This window comes from Cyclopterus lumpus, chromosome 14 (genome assembly GCF_009769545.1).
Source record: "Cyclopterus lumpus isolate fCycLum1 chromosome 14, fCycLum1.pri, whole genome shotgun sequence".
NCBI classification, from domain to species: Eukaryota; Metazoa; Chordata; class Actinopteri; order Perciformes; family Cyclopteridae; genus Cyclopterus; species Cyclopterus lumpus.
In genome coordinates this window covers 18,182,638-18,196,165 of record NC_046979.1, presented here as the reverse complement: position 1 = coordinate 18,196,165, position 13,528 = coordinate 18,182,638, and the positions used below count along the sequence as shown (strand labels likewise).

The 13,528-nt window shown below is 44.5% G+C and overlaps 2 protein-coding genes across 3 annotated transcripts in view; one reads left to right on the top strand and one right to left on the bottom strand.

The window, feature by feature from the left end:
- The window catches only part of cenpv (centromere protein V), a 3,136-nt gene extending 208 nt beyond the window's left edge, over positions 1-2,928 (top strand). The window contains exons 1-6 of one of the 2 annotated variants that reach the window (XM_034551046.1): positions 1-154; positions 1,798-1,917; positions 2,000-2,092; positions 2,242-2,311; positions 2,393-2,507; positions 2,632-2,928. The exon at positions 1-154 is cut by the window's left edge and continues 208 nt beyond it. In XM_034551046.1, coding sequence (XP_034406937.1) covers positions 2,001-2,092; positions 2,242-2,311; positions 2,393-2,507; positions 2,632-2,756 — 402 coding nt within the window. In that variant the 5' untranslated portion in view covers positions 1-154; positions 1,798-1,917; position 2,000 and the 3' untranslated portion in view covers positions 2,757-2,928. Of the gene's footprint in view, positions 155-1,794; positions 1,918-1,999; positions 2,093-2,241; positions 2,312-2,392; positions 2,508-2,631 lie in introns of both variants that reach the window. The other variant, XM_034551045.1, reaches the window with a different exon arrangement.
- Positions 2,821-13,509, bottom strand: pigl (phosphatidylinositol glycan anchor biosynthesis, class L). The gene is made up of 7 exons (XM_034551042.1): positions 12,998-13,509; positions 12,254-12,353; positions 7,072-7,162; positions 5,798-5,865; positions 4,787-4,818; positions 3,506-3,639; positions 2,821-3,223 (listed from the first exon to the last, which is right to left on the bottom strand). Exons 1-7 carry the CDS (start codon positions 13,332-13,334, stop codon positions 3,095-3,097), a joined length of 891 nt encoding a protein of 296 aa, XP_034406933.1. The 5' UTR covers positions 13,335-13,509; the 3' UTR covers positions 2,821-3,094.
- Between the last annotated feature and the right edge of the window lie 19 nt (positions 13,510-13,528).

The window sequence follows — 13,528 nt, the reverse complement described above, 5'->3', positions numbered from 1 at the left end:
ACGATGTTGTAACATATTTTACGTGGCGGAATAATATCTCATAGGAATCCGGCTTTAGAATGTGCTAGAAGGACGGTAGCAACAGGACCGTCGCCGTGCTGCTGATTGGACTGCAGGATTGTTTGTTTGCTCAACGATTGGTTGATGCGTTACAGTAAGTAAGGTTCGATGATTAACGTTACACCTATGATCGTGGGGTTATGAAACAGATGATTTCGACCCAAATACATAAGGTCATGATGATAGTGTAGCCTTACGCAGAATATCGTTAGGCTACATCGTACCAATAACGTTATATTAGGAACTCATCTGACTGCATTTATGTGACACGAAAGAGGGACGTGTGCATCAAACGTGCCCGTTAACAGGATACGTGGATACGTGTTTGGTAAACGTGCTACCAGCTGTCTTTGAGATGAAGATGAAGACGAAGATAACACTACTAAGTGACCTTCTTTAGCCTCCTAACTTCCTTCACTAGCAAGCCATATCCACATCCGGTGTCACGCTAAACAGACCATCTTAAGAAATGATACATTCAGGATTAATATCCAGCAAAATATGTTGATTAGCTGTTACTGGTTATCTGGCAGGCACACTTTACAAGGTTGATGTTTGAGATCCAGAGTGACCATATATACTTCTTTTTTTAGACAACCTCAAGTGTTCTGTCAAAGTATAAATAAGGTAATCAGATTGGACTAGTAGCCTATGTCCACATTAGTCTGATAATATGTTCAAATGATAGCAAAGCGCTTTCTGCTTATCAGAATGCAAATGCTGTACAGAAAGTAGATAGTCGAGTCACCAGTCCTACAAAGAAGAATTACAAAATGTGTGTGGCAGGAGTAAAGCATAGCCTTCTAGGCACATTTGTTATTCCCATGGCTCAAGCTGAATAACTACATCAGTTCATTGGAAGGAATGTAATGGTCGTTTCAGATTTTTTTTCTTGTTATGTTTTGTATTTATTCTGACGGCATAATAGTATTTATTTCCTTTTAAAGTTCACAAGAAAGAGCTTGATCTTGTCCTCGTGAGCACTGAGTCTAAAAGGCATGATGTCCACGCCCAGGTGAAACTGGTAGAACAGTGGTAAATTGTTGTGATACTAGGCGTGAGACCCAGCTCATTAGACACACTTAGCATCTGAGATTTCGGTCCATGGTCCCTTAAAAGTTGGTATTGTAAAATGTTAATATACTGGCCAATTATTTGTCTCTCTGCTTTCAGCAATTATTACAGACTGCTGCTATGGAAACTAAATGAAAGCAAAGAGCAAAAGCTCAGCTAGGCGTCTGCAGCCTACTGGGATCCTATTTTTGGGGTCATAGATATGATACAGCTGGGAGAGTCCTAATCTATGTATTTGGGTCACAGCATTCCCGTGCCCCACCCCTCCAGCACCCTTGTCATATGACACCCAACCCGTGATGCCAGTGCTTTCCAACACAAAACTGGGCATCTGCCGACTGAACTAGTTCAACCTCCGAGGAATGTGTTTGTGCACGTCGGCTGTACTTTGCCCTGCCCTGTTGCTTGGAGTGATTATGAACAGCCTCAAAGTGTTCCAGTAAAAGCAATCTATCAAGCAGGGCATTGTCCTTGCTGATTACCGCGGAAGCTGATGTGGTGGCTCGCGGCAACAAACTTGAGGTGCCCACCTTTTGAATTTATTTGTTATATTCAATGACCACGTCAACAGCTGTGAATGGGTCAAAAGCCTGGAGGCCTCTAATGTAAATGTCACCCTCCTGAGTGGCAGACTGATTGGGTTCATTGTGTTTTCTTCAGCAGGGTCTGGCCGCTCTGGGCGGGACATTCAGTTCCACGTCAACAGGTTTCACAACAAACACGTCACCAGTTTAATCACATCAGACGCCTGATCCTTCTGTCGTTGACGCCGACGTGACTGAAGTAAGGCCTATCATCCCAGAATAGTCCAATATGAACATATGTCTTCATCCTCATGGTTTGTTGTTCTCTTTGTACCCCGAAGGATGGCTCTTGTGAAACACACGGGCGGCTGCCACTGTGGGGCTGTTAGATTTGAAGTCTTGAGTTCCCCGGACCTCCATGTTTTCCAGTGCAAGTACGGCTATCATTTTAAATCAGATCAGTTGGTACTACATCTTTAAGTTTGGGTTCATCCCATCACATTGAGGAGACATTAAACAATACTTTGTTGCTTGTACATGTTGTGGCTTATTAATACAAAAGGATTTGTGTCTGTCTCTCCAGCTGCAGCATTTGCACAAAGAAACAAAACCATCATTTCATTGTCCCAAAAAATCTCTTCACACTCTTAAAGGTCATACACTCAAGCCTAAACATTTTTTGGGATGCAACCTTTGATACAAGTGAATAATAATAATGTGTCTGATCTTCCCAGGGGTCAGATAATCTGACCACATACACCTTTAACACTCACGTTGCCAAGCACACCTTCTGTCAAACCTGTGGAGTTCAAAGTTTCTACACGCCGCGCTCCAACCCTGATGGATACGGTATGACCGCAAACACAACACAGTTCTCCTGTGATGTAAACATGCTGCTGTGTTTACTCCAAAACTAACTGGTTTGTTGGAACATGTAAATGATGGAGCTTTGTTGCTGGTGTTTTCTCCCCAGGCGTTGCTCCGCACTGTCTGGATCCAGGTACCGTCTGCAGTGTCACGGTGGAGCCGTTCGGTGGTGAGAAGTGGGAAGAAAGCATGCAGGCTCACACAAGCATCAGAGGCATGTCCAAACACTAAATAACAACACTGTGATGTGAGATTCAATCTTTAACTTTTTAAACATTTTTATTCATCAGCAGTGTAACAGTATTATCAACATAAAAAGAAAAGAAAAAAAAAACACTCAACCCATTCAAACCCTAGTGTTGTTTTCATGCAGTGTAAAGACAATAAAGACGTTTCTGGACCAACAAAATGAATAAGATGTTTTCTTGTTTTTCTACAAAAACAATATTCCGGCTACTTTAGCCAATGAAGTACTGCAGAGGGCTTTGTTCACAGTGAGCATTAGTTTTGTAAACTAAAGGCACTCCTACCATGGAAATGGAGGAGTTGGGCAGCAGGACAGTAACAACTCAATACATCTTCAGGTTTGTTGGTCCTTGTGGGATCATTTGGAACGTGTTGCCGAACATGTACCGCGAGAAGGTGATGTAGAGGTAACGAAACCACAGGAGCTGAGAGCGGTGGCAAAACATGGCGTCCTGAAAAGAAAAGAAGGGGTCGTTACTGCCAGATCCTAAACAGTCAATAGCGGTCAAAATCTATCTGCTGCATATTTCAAATGTATTTATAACTTCTATATACAAATATTAGCTCGATGAGACATATCCCAAACTCTTACAAACGGTATCTCCCCTCCTGTTTCCTCAGCACATACACTGCATACGGTTGCTTGTTAAAATGTGCTTAAAACATGCCAGCGCGCCCTCTAAAAGTAGACGCTGACCTTGTCGTGCCAACAAACTCTCCTTTTCGGGGCTTACTTTGGCTCGCCTGTAGCCCTGTGGGCCGACGATGCAGCGGAGGCTTGAGGGCAGCAGCCAGCTGAAGGGGAGCTCCAGGAAGGAGATGTACTTCCTGAGGAGGCCAACGGTCACCAGGGAGAGCAAACAGCAGTCTGGGAGGACACACAAGAGACCCAGTTAGCTGTTAATATGTTACATATTAGGCCGTCGTATCAGTGTGTTCCATCTCAGATGTTTTTTTATCATGAAGCAAACTCCTGTCAGTCTCACGATAATATTACAATAATACAAGGATTCTTTTTTTCGGTGCAGCGTTGTTAGTTGTAGTCGTACGGCCCTCAACTATGACCTTTGTCGTGCAGCAAGAGTTTGCGGGGCGCGGGAGGCTCAAAGCTGTCGGAGAGGAGCGGAGAGCACAGCGAGGCGAAGGGGCTTATTACGAGATCAGTCAAACAGGTGACGTGTATATGCGTGGTGATTAATAACCAGCGAGCGGGATTAATGACACTCCTGCTGCCTTTAGGGTTTGCCCACTGCCAGGGCTAAAGAGGGCCAGGCAGCTCGAGAACAAAGTGTGTGTTTGCTGTGGCCTCTGGACTCGGATGATATAATATCTCCACAGTGCATCCGCTGACGCCTCATGTATGATTAACTGCTCCGGCCTGCTGGGCCCGTTTGTCTGCTCAAGCTTTGATGTGGGTGTGCTCTGTTATTGGCAAAGTGATGAGCTCCGAGTCCGTTGCAGCATGTCGCCTCCTCTCTGTCGTGGAGGACGTCGTCGTGAGCTCAAACTAAAAAGACTAAATTGGCGTACGTTACGATTTCTCCTCGACAGCAGACGTGCAAAGAGCCACATGCACTGATTTTAACATCAGGGATGAAACCACTCGATGTAGTTTGAGGGGAAACGTCCAACCGGCCTTGTGCTGCCACTAGCAGACCAACATGTTTAGAGGAGACGCAAGACTCATGCAACCTGTTTGAACAGCAGAGGGCGCTGCACATTAACCAAAAGAAAGTTAGTCTTTACAGCATATTCCAGTGTTCTCCAAAGCAGACTGGAGGGGTGTGTGCTACTCATGTGAGGAAGTCATTGTCTGTGTTTTTCTTTTTTACCGGGCATATCTACATATTCACATATCCAGTGGTAAACAACTAGAGTCAGGCGTAAGATTTATTTTACTTTTACTGACAACGTTTGTGAGAGTGACCATTAAATCCAACCCCGTGACACTTTGGTCACAAACGTTTAAAAAATAGGAACCCTTTTTTAAAGTTTTCTTTTTGAGATGCACCTACCATTGGGTACTTGTCCGGTGAAAGCGAGACGGCTGTAAGGGGAGAAAAGCAAAACATGTCAAAGAGATGCGACATCACACCGACAGGTTTTGGGGGTTGGCGACCCCTACAACAGAAATGACCGTGGTGTGATGTTTCTACCTGCCAATGTGGAACTGGGATTAGAGTTTTGGTTACGCCGATTACAACACAATGGGGTGAGACGTCAGTGACTGCAAGCCCACAGAAAAGACCATGAAGTAATAAGGCTCATGTTCCTCTGTTACTACAGCCTCATGTTCCTCTGTTACTACAGCAACTTGTCTTCAAATCTTGGTGAGAGTCACGTTTTTCCTCCAAGCTTGCCTTTCCAAATCCAATAGCTGATAACGAAAAAACTAAACCCAATAACCAACAACAACAACAACCCATTGAGCTCAGCCAAACTAGCGCACGGCCCCTCTGGGACCGCAGCCTGATGGGAATCATGAGATGTGATTCGCAGAGCTCATATCTTATCGACAGATGAGGCCCAGGGAATGACAAGAGGGCCGTGCAGGCTCAGCGAGGGGAAAACGCTGTGACTAACGCGGCAGGCAATTGAGGCATCGGTGCAACATGGAGACCGCGACGGGTACAAAACCAACAGCCTGATGCATCTTGCTCGGTTGGCCTCTCCGAACGAGAGCTGCCCTCCCACCTCACCACTTCAGGGACAGGATTTACTGCTGTTCTCTGGGAGCAGAGCCGAGTGCCTCTGAGGACTCTGTTTGGACGACCTCTCAGCTATGTAACAGGCCGATTCTAAAAAACATGGTGTGTGTGTGTCTTTGTGGGGAAACATTTGGAAAGATGGCTGCAAGTCCAAATGTTTTCCTGGACTCTGTTTTACGATTGTGGAGTGGGCGGGTTTCTGTGTGCATGTGTGTAAGCCACATAATAACCCTGATGATAGCATCTTTAAATTGAGGGATTAAAAAGAATCAAATCAAATAAATCTAAAAAAAGAACCCCTTGAAGTTGCATCAGTACCTGACGGCTTTATGGATGGCTGTGTGATTGGCATGGCCGCTCACTCCGCTCCCATCGAAGGTCAGCACCTGAAACAACAAAATATCTCACTGCGTTGGTGAAAAGCCAGAACCTGGGTATCTAAAAGTGAATTTAAATAAACGGAGGCAGAGCATTTTTCTTGGGTTAGTGGAAGGGCTTTTTCTGTGCCTCACTGTGGAGCTGCTTGGCAGCTGACAACTGATATTTAAAAGCCTTTTTTGCCTTCTTCTTCCCCCTGTGCGCATGCTTGCGCAGCAGAGGAAGCAAGTGAAAAAGAAAAGAAAAATCAGGTCAAAGGGAAAGAACCAGTGCTTGACTAAAGACTTGGCATTTGTTATGCTCAGGCTATTCTACCATGACTATGTCGTTGCAATCAAGCCTACGTTTGAGCTCCCAACCACATATTATAATTAACAAGTGAACTTTCCCCTCATTCTTGCTGGCTTGGATATGGAAAAGCAAAGGGAATGGCCCGGAGTCAGACCAAGGAAGCAAGTTATTCAGTTTGCGAGCAGGAAGAGTAAACTATTTTTATTTTTTTTTTACATGTTTATCTCTGCGTGCTTTTGCTGAATGTATTTGTTAGATAAGACATGTTCCCGTGGCTTACTTTTTGGTCTGGAGCTTCTTTTTTTTTTTTGCTGCTCAGTCTGACAGGAAGGGAGGAGACGCTGTGTTTGTTTGTCGTCTTTGATAACAAGAAGAGATCCGCAACAACAGCACAGAAGAACCCAGCTGTGTGAAATCATCTTCCCTAAAGAACTGTGGGTTGCTGTTTTTTTAGGTATTTTTTATTTATTTTCTTTGCCCCCGAGCTGCTGTACTTTTGTTTGTCAGAGCGTTTGACTATTTGTGCGGTTGTTGAGAATGAGCGAATACAAATGATTTGAATCTAAATGAACCACATTCCCTTTAGCTAACAGTGTGGAACTGCACCGGGGCCGATAACAATCTCTGTGTAATCCCCAAAAATGTGTACGAACTTTCCGCTGCAGCAGAGGCCATGCATGTCCCCTCGTTTTTCGAAGGGAGGTTTTGAAGAGTTCGACACAAAAAACAAAGAAAACACTGGCTGACAGGATTATTGCGCAGGCCACAGTGAAACTGGGATGATGAGCGAGAGAGCTGCGGTGCCACGACGGAAAACACTGAACAAAACAATACAGTGTGTGTTATTGTGTGTTAACATCAAACAGGAAATTAGAGGAAAAGCTGTTTGTAAAGGCACAAATGCAGCGCGGAGCTCAACTTACCACGTTGAAGGAGCGCGCTCTCATGTGCTGCACGATTATAGAGGAGACCAGTGGGACGCTCCATTCGGCTTTGGGGTCGTCTGGAAGCTTTCTGAAGGGGCCAAAAACAAAGGGCCCGGTTATCTACCAAGTGTTGCACCAGTGTTTTACTGGGAAACACCAGGGCATTGTGTTTGCAACCTCACTGTAACGGAAAGTCAATTCTACACATCGTAAGCAGCACGCCGGTGTTTCTTAAGCCGAGCAGTACCCGATTCCATCCCGAGCACCAGATTTCGGCAGTGCAGATTTACCCCCCCCCCCTGTCTGAAGATGGGCTGTTGTAAAACGCAAACACGAGGGAGTGCTGGGAAGCCCGTGGGGGGTGAAGGGTCGGACGGCCCTTAGCAGCGTCTTCATCTGAAACTACAGCCTGGAGACAACGCAGAGCGTACACATCAAACATCACACTTGGCCAGCTCGAACTCTTGGCCTGCTAAACATGCATGGGCTCCCTTTTCTTTTTGGCACAAATAATAACTGTTTCTTTTCTTTTTTTCTTCTTCTCAAAGGCATTGCTTTGTAAGGTAGTTCAACGTCCCCCTTTGCACTCACGAGAAACCAGCTGCAAAAAAAAAAAAAGTGCTCAAAAACCAAACCGAACTCACTCAGATGCGAGTTGAGCCAACACAGCTCACATAAAAAATAAGGTCCTGCGGGTTGCGTTGGAAGTGGAGTGGATCCAGTTTGTCCACCAGCTATGACCACTCAAATTTATGTTGATCAGAAACACAACCAACAAAGGAAACTGACCCGCTGCACAACAGTTTGAAACACTAAAATGTGGTCTGACAATGACGTGATGCGTTGTTGTACACTCGGGGGAGCACATGGTGGCGTGACAGTGCATATATATATATATATATATATATATATATATATATATATATATATATAAATCGGGGGTAGGTGTGTGTGTGTCAACGGTTGTTCCCCTCCCCTTCTTGCTAACAATGAGCCAGGACAGTTGAGCTGGGAGAGGGAAATGATGGATTAGGCTACAAATCTATTGGGCTGCCGGTGATGTGAGGGTCAGGCTTCGGTGTGAGGGGCGGGGGTCGGCTATGTCACAGGGAGGAGGGGTGGGGGGAGATGGGGGGGGTCGGGGGTTCAGAGATAGTTTAAAATGGTCTTTCACAGAGTGAATGGACTGCTGTGACACCAGTGACATGTCGTAAGGATGTTGTGTGTGTGTGTGTGTGTGTGTGTGTGTGTGTGTGTGTGTGTGTGTGTGTGTGTGTGTGTGTGTGTGTGTGTGTGTGTTTCTGTTTGAGAGTAAGGTGGCACAGACAAATGGAATCTAAACAAATATAAAATGTGGCCACCTTTAACAAAACACATTGTCCTAATGTTCAACTGAGAGCTAATAAAAACAGTAGTTCGACAACCGCAGCTCAGCACAAGCCTGCACGGAGGGGGTGAGGGTGAGGGGGGGGGGGAGTAACGGAAAATGAACAAAAGACAAAAGACACCTGACCTTTCTTAAGCAGGATGTGTCAGCTTCGCCATGGCAACAGTGCGAAATGTCCTAAAGTAACCTCCGCAACTCCCCCTTTTGTAGCTTTGCATGTGGATGTTTAATTGCTTGCAGGCATCTGTATGCAGTTGTTGAACTTTGGCCAAGTGAGGGGATTCAGTGGATGTGTACATCCCCCTGTGTGTGTGTGTGTGTGTGTGTGTGTGTGTGTGTGTGTAAGAGGGCTTGTTTAGTCTGGTCACATGAAACACAGGCTTGTGAAGACTTCTGTCCACATGGTCAGATCACATGTCCAGCCTGGAACGACAGACATGCCACTACAAACTAACAGTACGCCCACATTGTCAGAAATAACAACAAGTAATAAGGCAGTTACAACCGGAGTAACTACACCAATAGACGCGCATAAACTTTCACAATGATCGCAGTTTTTTAAATTTGTATTAATTGTTTAAAATATTCACTCATGTTGAGGTAATAAAGGACATATTGCTGTTAACCCTGGAGATAATGCTTTTAGTGAATGTGATCTAATGTGCCAGAGTGACAGTCTGTTGCCGGCCGCAGGACTCAGCATAATGGAAAGGCAACTGTTTGACTATGCGAGGCCAGTGTGTGACAAATGTATCGAAGATAAAAGCACAGCCGGAGGTCAGCGGCGAGGCTGGAACATCCCAACTCTATTTACTGCACCCTGCCATGTGCTTATAAATAGACTCAGGCTATTTTTTTTCTTCTTCCCCTGGATTAATGTATATTTAAACCGTGTGCGGGGATACGGTGTTACTGCAGCGAGCACGGCTTCCCTCCAGAAAACTAGTGCTGAGCTCTTTGTTTACGTCCGTGCAAAGAATTACACTAATCCAACCGGGGAAAAAAAACTAATGCCTTTAGTTCGTGATTTACTTGCGTTGTAAAGATTGTTTTCTTAGAAAATAAACTCAAGCTGAAGTGTGTCAGCATGAACGGAGTCAGATTCAAGTCCGGAAAGAGAGGAGATGGCCGAGCTGGGGAGTTGTGTCACTTCAGACTGATAATGCATGAAGAAGCGGTCGGATTTGTGCAGTGAGCAGTTATAATGGAGTCCAGGGAGCAGACAGAGGTCAAGCCAGAGCAAGTGGAGAGGCAGCAGAGCGTGATCAGATCGAGCTTGATCACAAAGGCCCCAACATGCACTGGGGTCCCAGATACTGTCTACACAGCTGTCCTATTCAGTGAGCATTAGTTTTAGAACAGAATTCCCGCGTGGCTAGCGGTTGTTTCCGCGGGCTCCGGTTGAGAGTGGGCAAGTCATCATGAACCGTAACCCACGGGGCCTGCTAGAAGTTCAGTGGCTCCATCACACGACCCTGATGAATGAGATCATGCCAAAAAATACACCTTGGCATACATCTAGTCTGGCACTGACTGCTTTATGTTTGCTTATATTTAATGCAGTTTAAAATGCAATATCTCGACGTCACTTCTCCGATTAAGACGATGTCACCAATGTAACCGCCACCTGTCACTCATTGGAATGGTGTGAAACCATTCGCAGGGTGTGTATCGTGTCACGTCACCTCATGCACAAGATTAAAAAGAAAATCCTCCCAAGAAAGAAATTGAAACGTCACTGCGAGACCAAATGACTCATCACAATGGGTTTTATGCAAAACGGTTACAACAAAGCGAACAAGTGAGCGGAAGTCCAACGTAGAGGACAGTGGACACGTGTCAAGGCTGACTTTCCAAGGTATAGCACCCTTAAATTATGTTGACATTACAGAGAAATATAAATACCCAGCGTGGCACAAACTGTATTAATTAATATTGAGACCACGAACTCTGTATCTGGTCCAGGTTTCGTCACATAAAATGCTCATATTCGTAGCTCGTTTTAGGCTTGGCGTTATCTTTGACGACTTCGCTGCATAACACTAGTGATCGTCGACAAAATGCACAGGGCTTTTGTATCTCTTCCATTCGAGGTGTAAACACGAGAAATGGACCGCCTCCCATCGTTCGCCCTGCCTCTTCATGCACGATAAAATGACCAGTGAGAAAAACAGGCAGAGGTCAAGACATCGGGTGTACATCTGCACATACTTTGGCAGAAGAAGGTGAGGAGCAAAGCCAAAGTGTGGCTTGCCGTGTACAGACACGCAAGGAGGAAACGCTGTTTCGAATGACCTACATTAGCATTGCCAAAATGTATCCCACAGGCCTTGGCAGTTGGCTTCAGCAGACATGGGCAAGAGGAAGAAGATGAGGAAGAGTTGAACAGAGAGGGAGAGCAACGAGAGAGAGAGAGAGAGGGAAAGAACTGGCTGGGAGGGCTCTCAAAGTGCTGATTAGGTGTGTGTTGTGGGCAAACAACCGAATACACAGAAAGGGAAAATGGGCTACACTCCAGTTCAGCAGAAGTGCACACTGCACCGGGATCAAAGTTCAGCTATATTCTGTGAGCACAAGATGATAAAACTGTAACGTCTGTGCACGTGTTTGAAAAAACACACACACACACACACACACACAAAGTTCTCAAGGGCAGACCACCTGGGCAGGCTGCCAGCTTATTACTGTGAGTTCCAGGTTGGTCCCAGAGTTCATGCAGCTCTCCTGGCGAGCCAACATGTAGAGACTCGCATGTAGGCAGCCCCAAAGTTCTTAGAAACTCAAAACATTTTCAAGTGAAGCTGCAGGCTTGATCCACTGGAGGAAAAAGAAGGAAAAAAATCCCCTTTTCAACATCACCTTTTACCACTACGCTCTCTGTAACTTGACCTTGCCAATAGCCGGAGCCAGGAGACGGAAAGTCCTACAGCTGCATCAACAGCGAAACACAGAAGAAGAGCAAGTTCCCCGAGAATTGGTCCGACAATACCGTTCATAGTTCTGGCTCCCGGTTCTGCTCACGGCTTTGACTGTGAAATGACAATGGCCAAGACTGAAGACTGTTTTAACTCAGAGGCATTTACAGCCACGCCAAAAGAACGTCGGCCTTTTTCCGTCCATCTTTTACTGCACTCCACGATGTTCAGTGAAGTGATGAAAGACATGTTATATTTGATCCATCATGTTCCTTCAACAAAGCTGGAATGTGCAAAAGATTTTAACATTGTTGCCACTAACTAAAATGCTGCAGGCGTAGATATGCTCAAACGTTAACCAATGCAAGAAACACTGTGGTATGTGACCCTTAATAAATGACCATGGAAGTCCGAGGCCTGTTTTCAGCAAATCTGAGCTACCTGGCTCAGCGGCTACAAATGAATGAGGGAACGTATTTGTGGAAGCACAAGCATATTTAATAAGGTAGTGAAGGGGGGAAACTAATGTCATTCACTTAATAGGCAATACCCTTTCAAAAATATTACGTTAGTCAGCCAGATGCACTCAATATTCCCTTTAGAGATCATTGACATCGTTCCACCGTGACTGCTCAAACCAACAAACAGCCCAGTGGTGCAAACATCACAGGCTAAATCAATCACATGTCATAGTTCCACGAAGGACAACTTTTTAAACTAAATTGTGTAATAAATAAGTAAACAAAGAAAACATAATTTAAGATTGATTTAATTACTATACTCTTTAGAAGTGGATACACAAATAGATATACTTAAAGGCACACAACAGCAACGTTGTAATGTGTATGTTGTGTATTTAGTGCAGACGGCTGCTTACTTATGGTCTACTACGGTGATTCTGGAGTCTGGGATCCCCAACACGGCACAGCTGTTGAGAAGTTCTTGTTTGCGCTGAGCCCCTTGCTTGTAGTAGTTTCCTGTACATATTTGGAGGACAAGTTAGGCTATAGAGATGCCGTAATGACAAGACGATCTAAATGTCTCAATTGTGTCTGGGTGAAACATTTCCAATGATTTACGAAACATCATATTCTCTTTAACCATGTGAAATGGTCCTCTGACATCAGTTAAGTTGGATCTAAATGAAATGCAGTGCTGGACAGAAGTGATTTATGTTTAATAGATTTTAATTGCCCTGCAAATGCCTTTACTTTCCTTTACTTCCTAAATGTTACACGTGTACTTATATGTAGATAATGTTCTACGTCGCTCATAATTTATTTGTTATTGTTTTTAACAAGATGGCCACTAATATTTTAGGCATTTCCTACAGAAGCTAGTATTTCTCGAATCGAAATCTATGAGAAATGTTCAGATTGTGCTGCACAATCGTACAAAAATATAGCCTTCTTTTCACAACCATCATCATTTAAATAAACCTTGAACCTGAGACTGATTGTGGAAATGCAAACATTGGGACTATATGCGAGCTGCTCTTTCACTTTCCCTTGAAGGCAATCTCACTTGTATGGTTGAAAAACTATCTTCTGTTAACTAAAGTCTATGAAAGTGTGCCAGCTAGCCACACGTGTGCAAACGAGAATGCGCCGTCCCACCATACCTTCAGATAAACACAGCAAATGAACGTCGGCGTTTAATTCAACGAGGTTTATGATCGTTGGAGCGAAGAACATGCATTCATCATCCGGATGCGCAGTTACAATCAGCACGCGGACGTCGTCGCCGTTTATTTCTCGACTTGATAAAACATTCACGACACGTTGCAACGACTTCACCAGAGTTGGCCGATGTCGATAGTAAATGCATTTTATCCAAATCAGATAGGTTAAAACTATGAAGACAACCAGGTAAACACTCATTATTTTGACCGTTACCGTAAACAATCCGTGTAGGGACAAAAGCCTCACATAGAAATGGTTCCACTTGTAAAAACACATTTACAGTCTGCCCTTATGTACCTTGCGTGACCCCGTCTTTAAATAATGCATTAATAAAGTATTACACTTAAGTCCAAAAAAAACGATAGCTGCCCACATATTGGCCCACAATAGTGTTTTTTTATGACTTGAAGTCACTGTGGCTTTCTCGGTTCATTTGCGTTTAATTAAACTTCTCAGGAGAACGAATACAT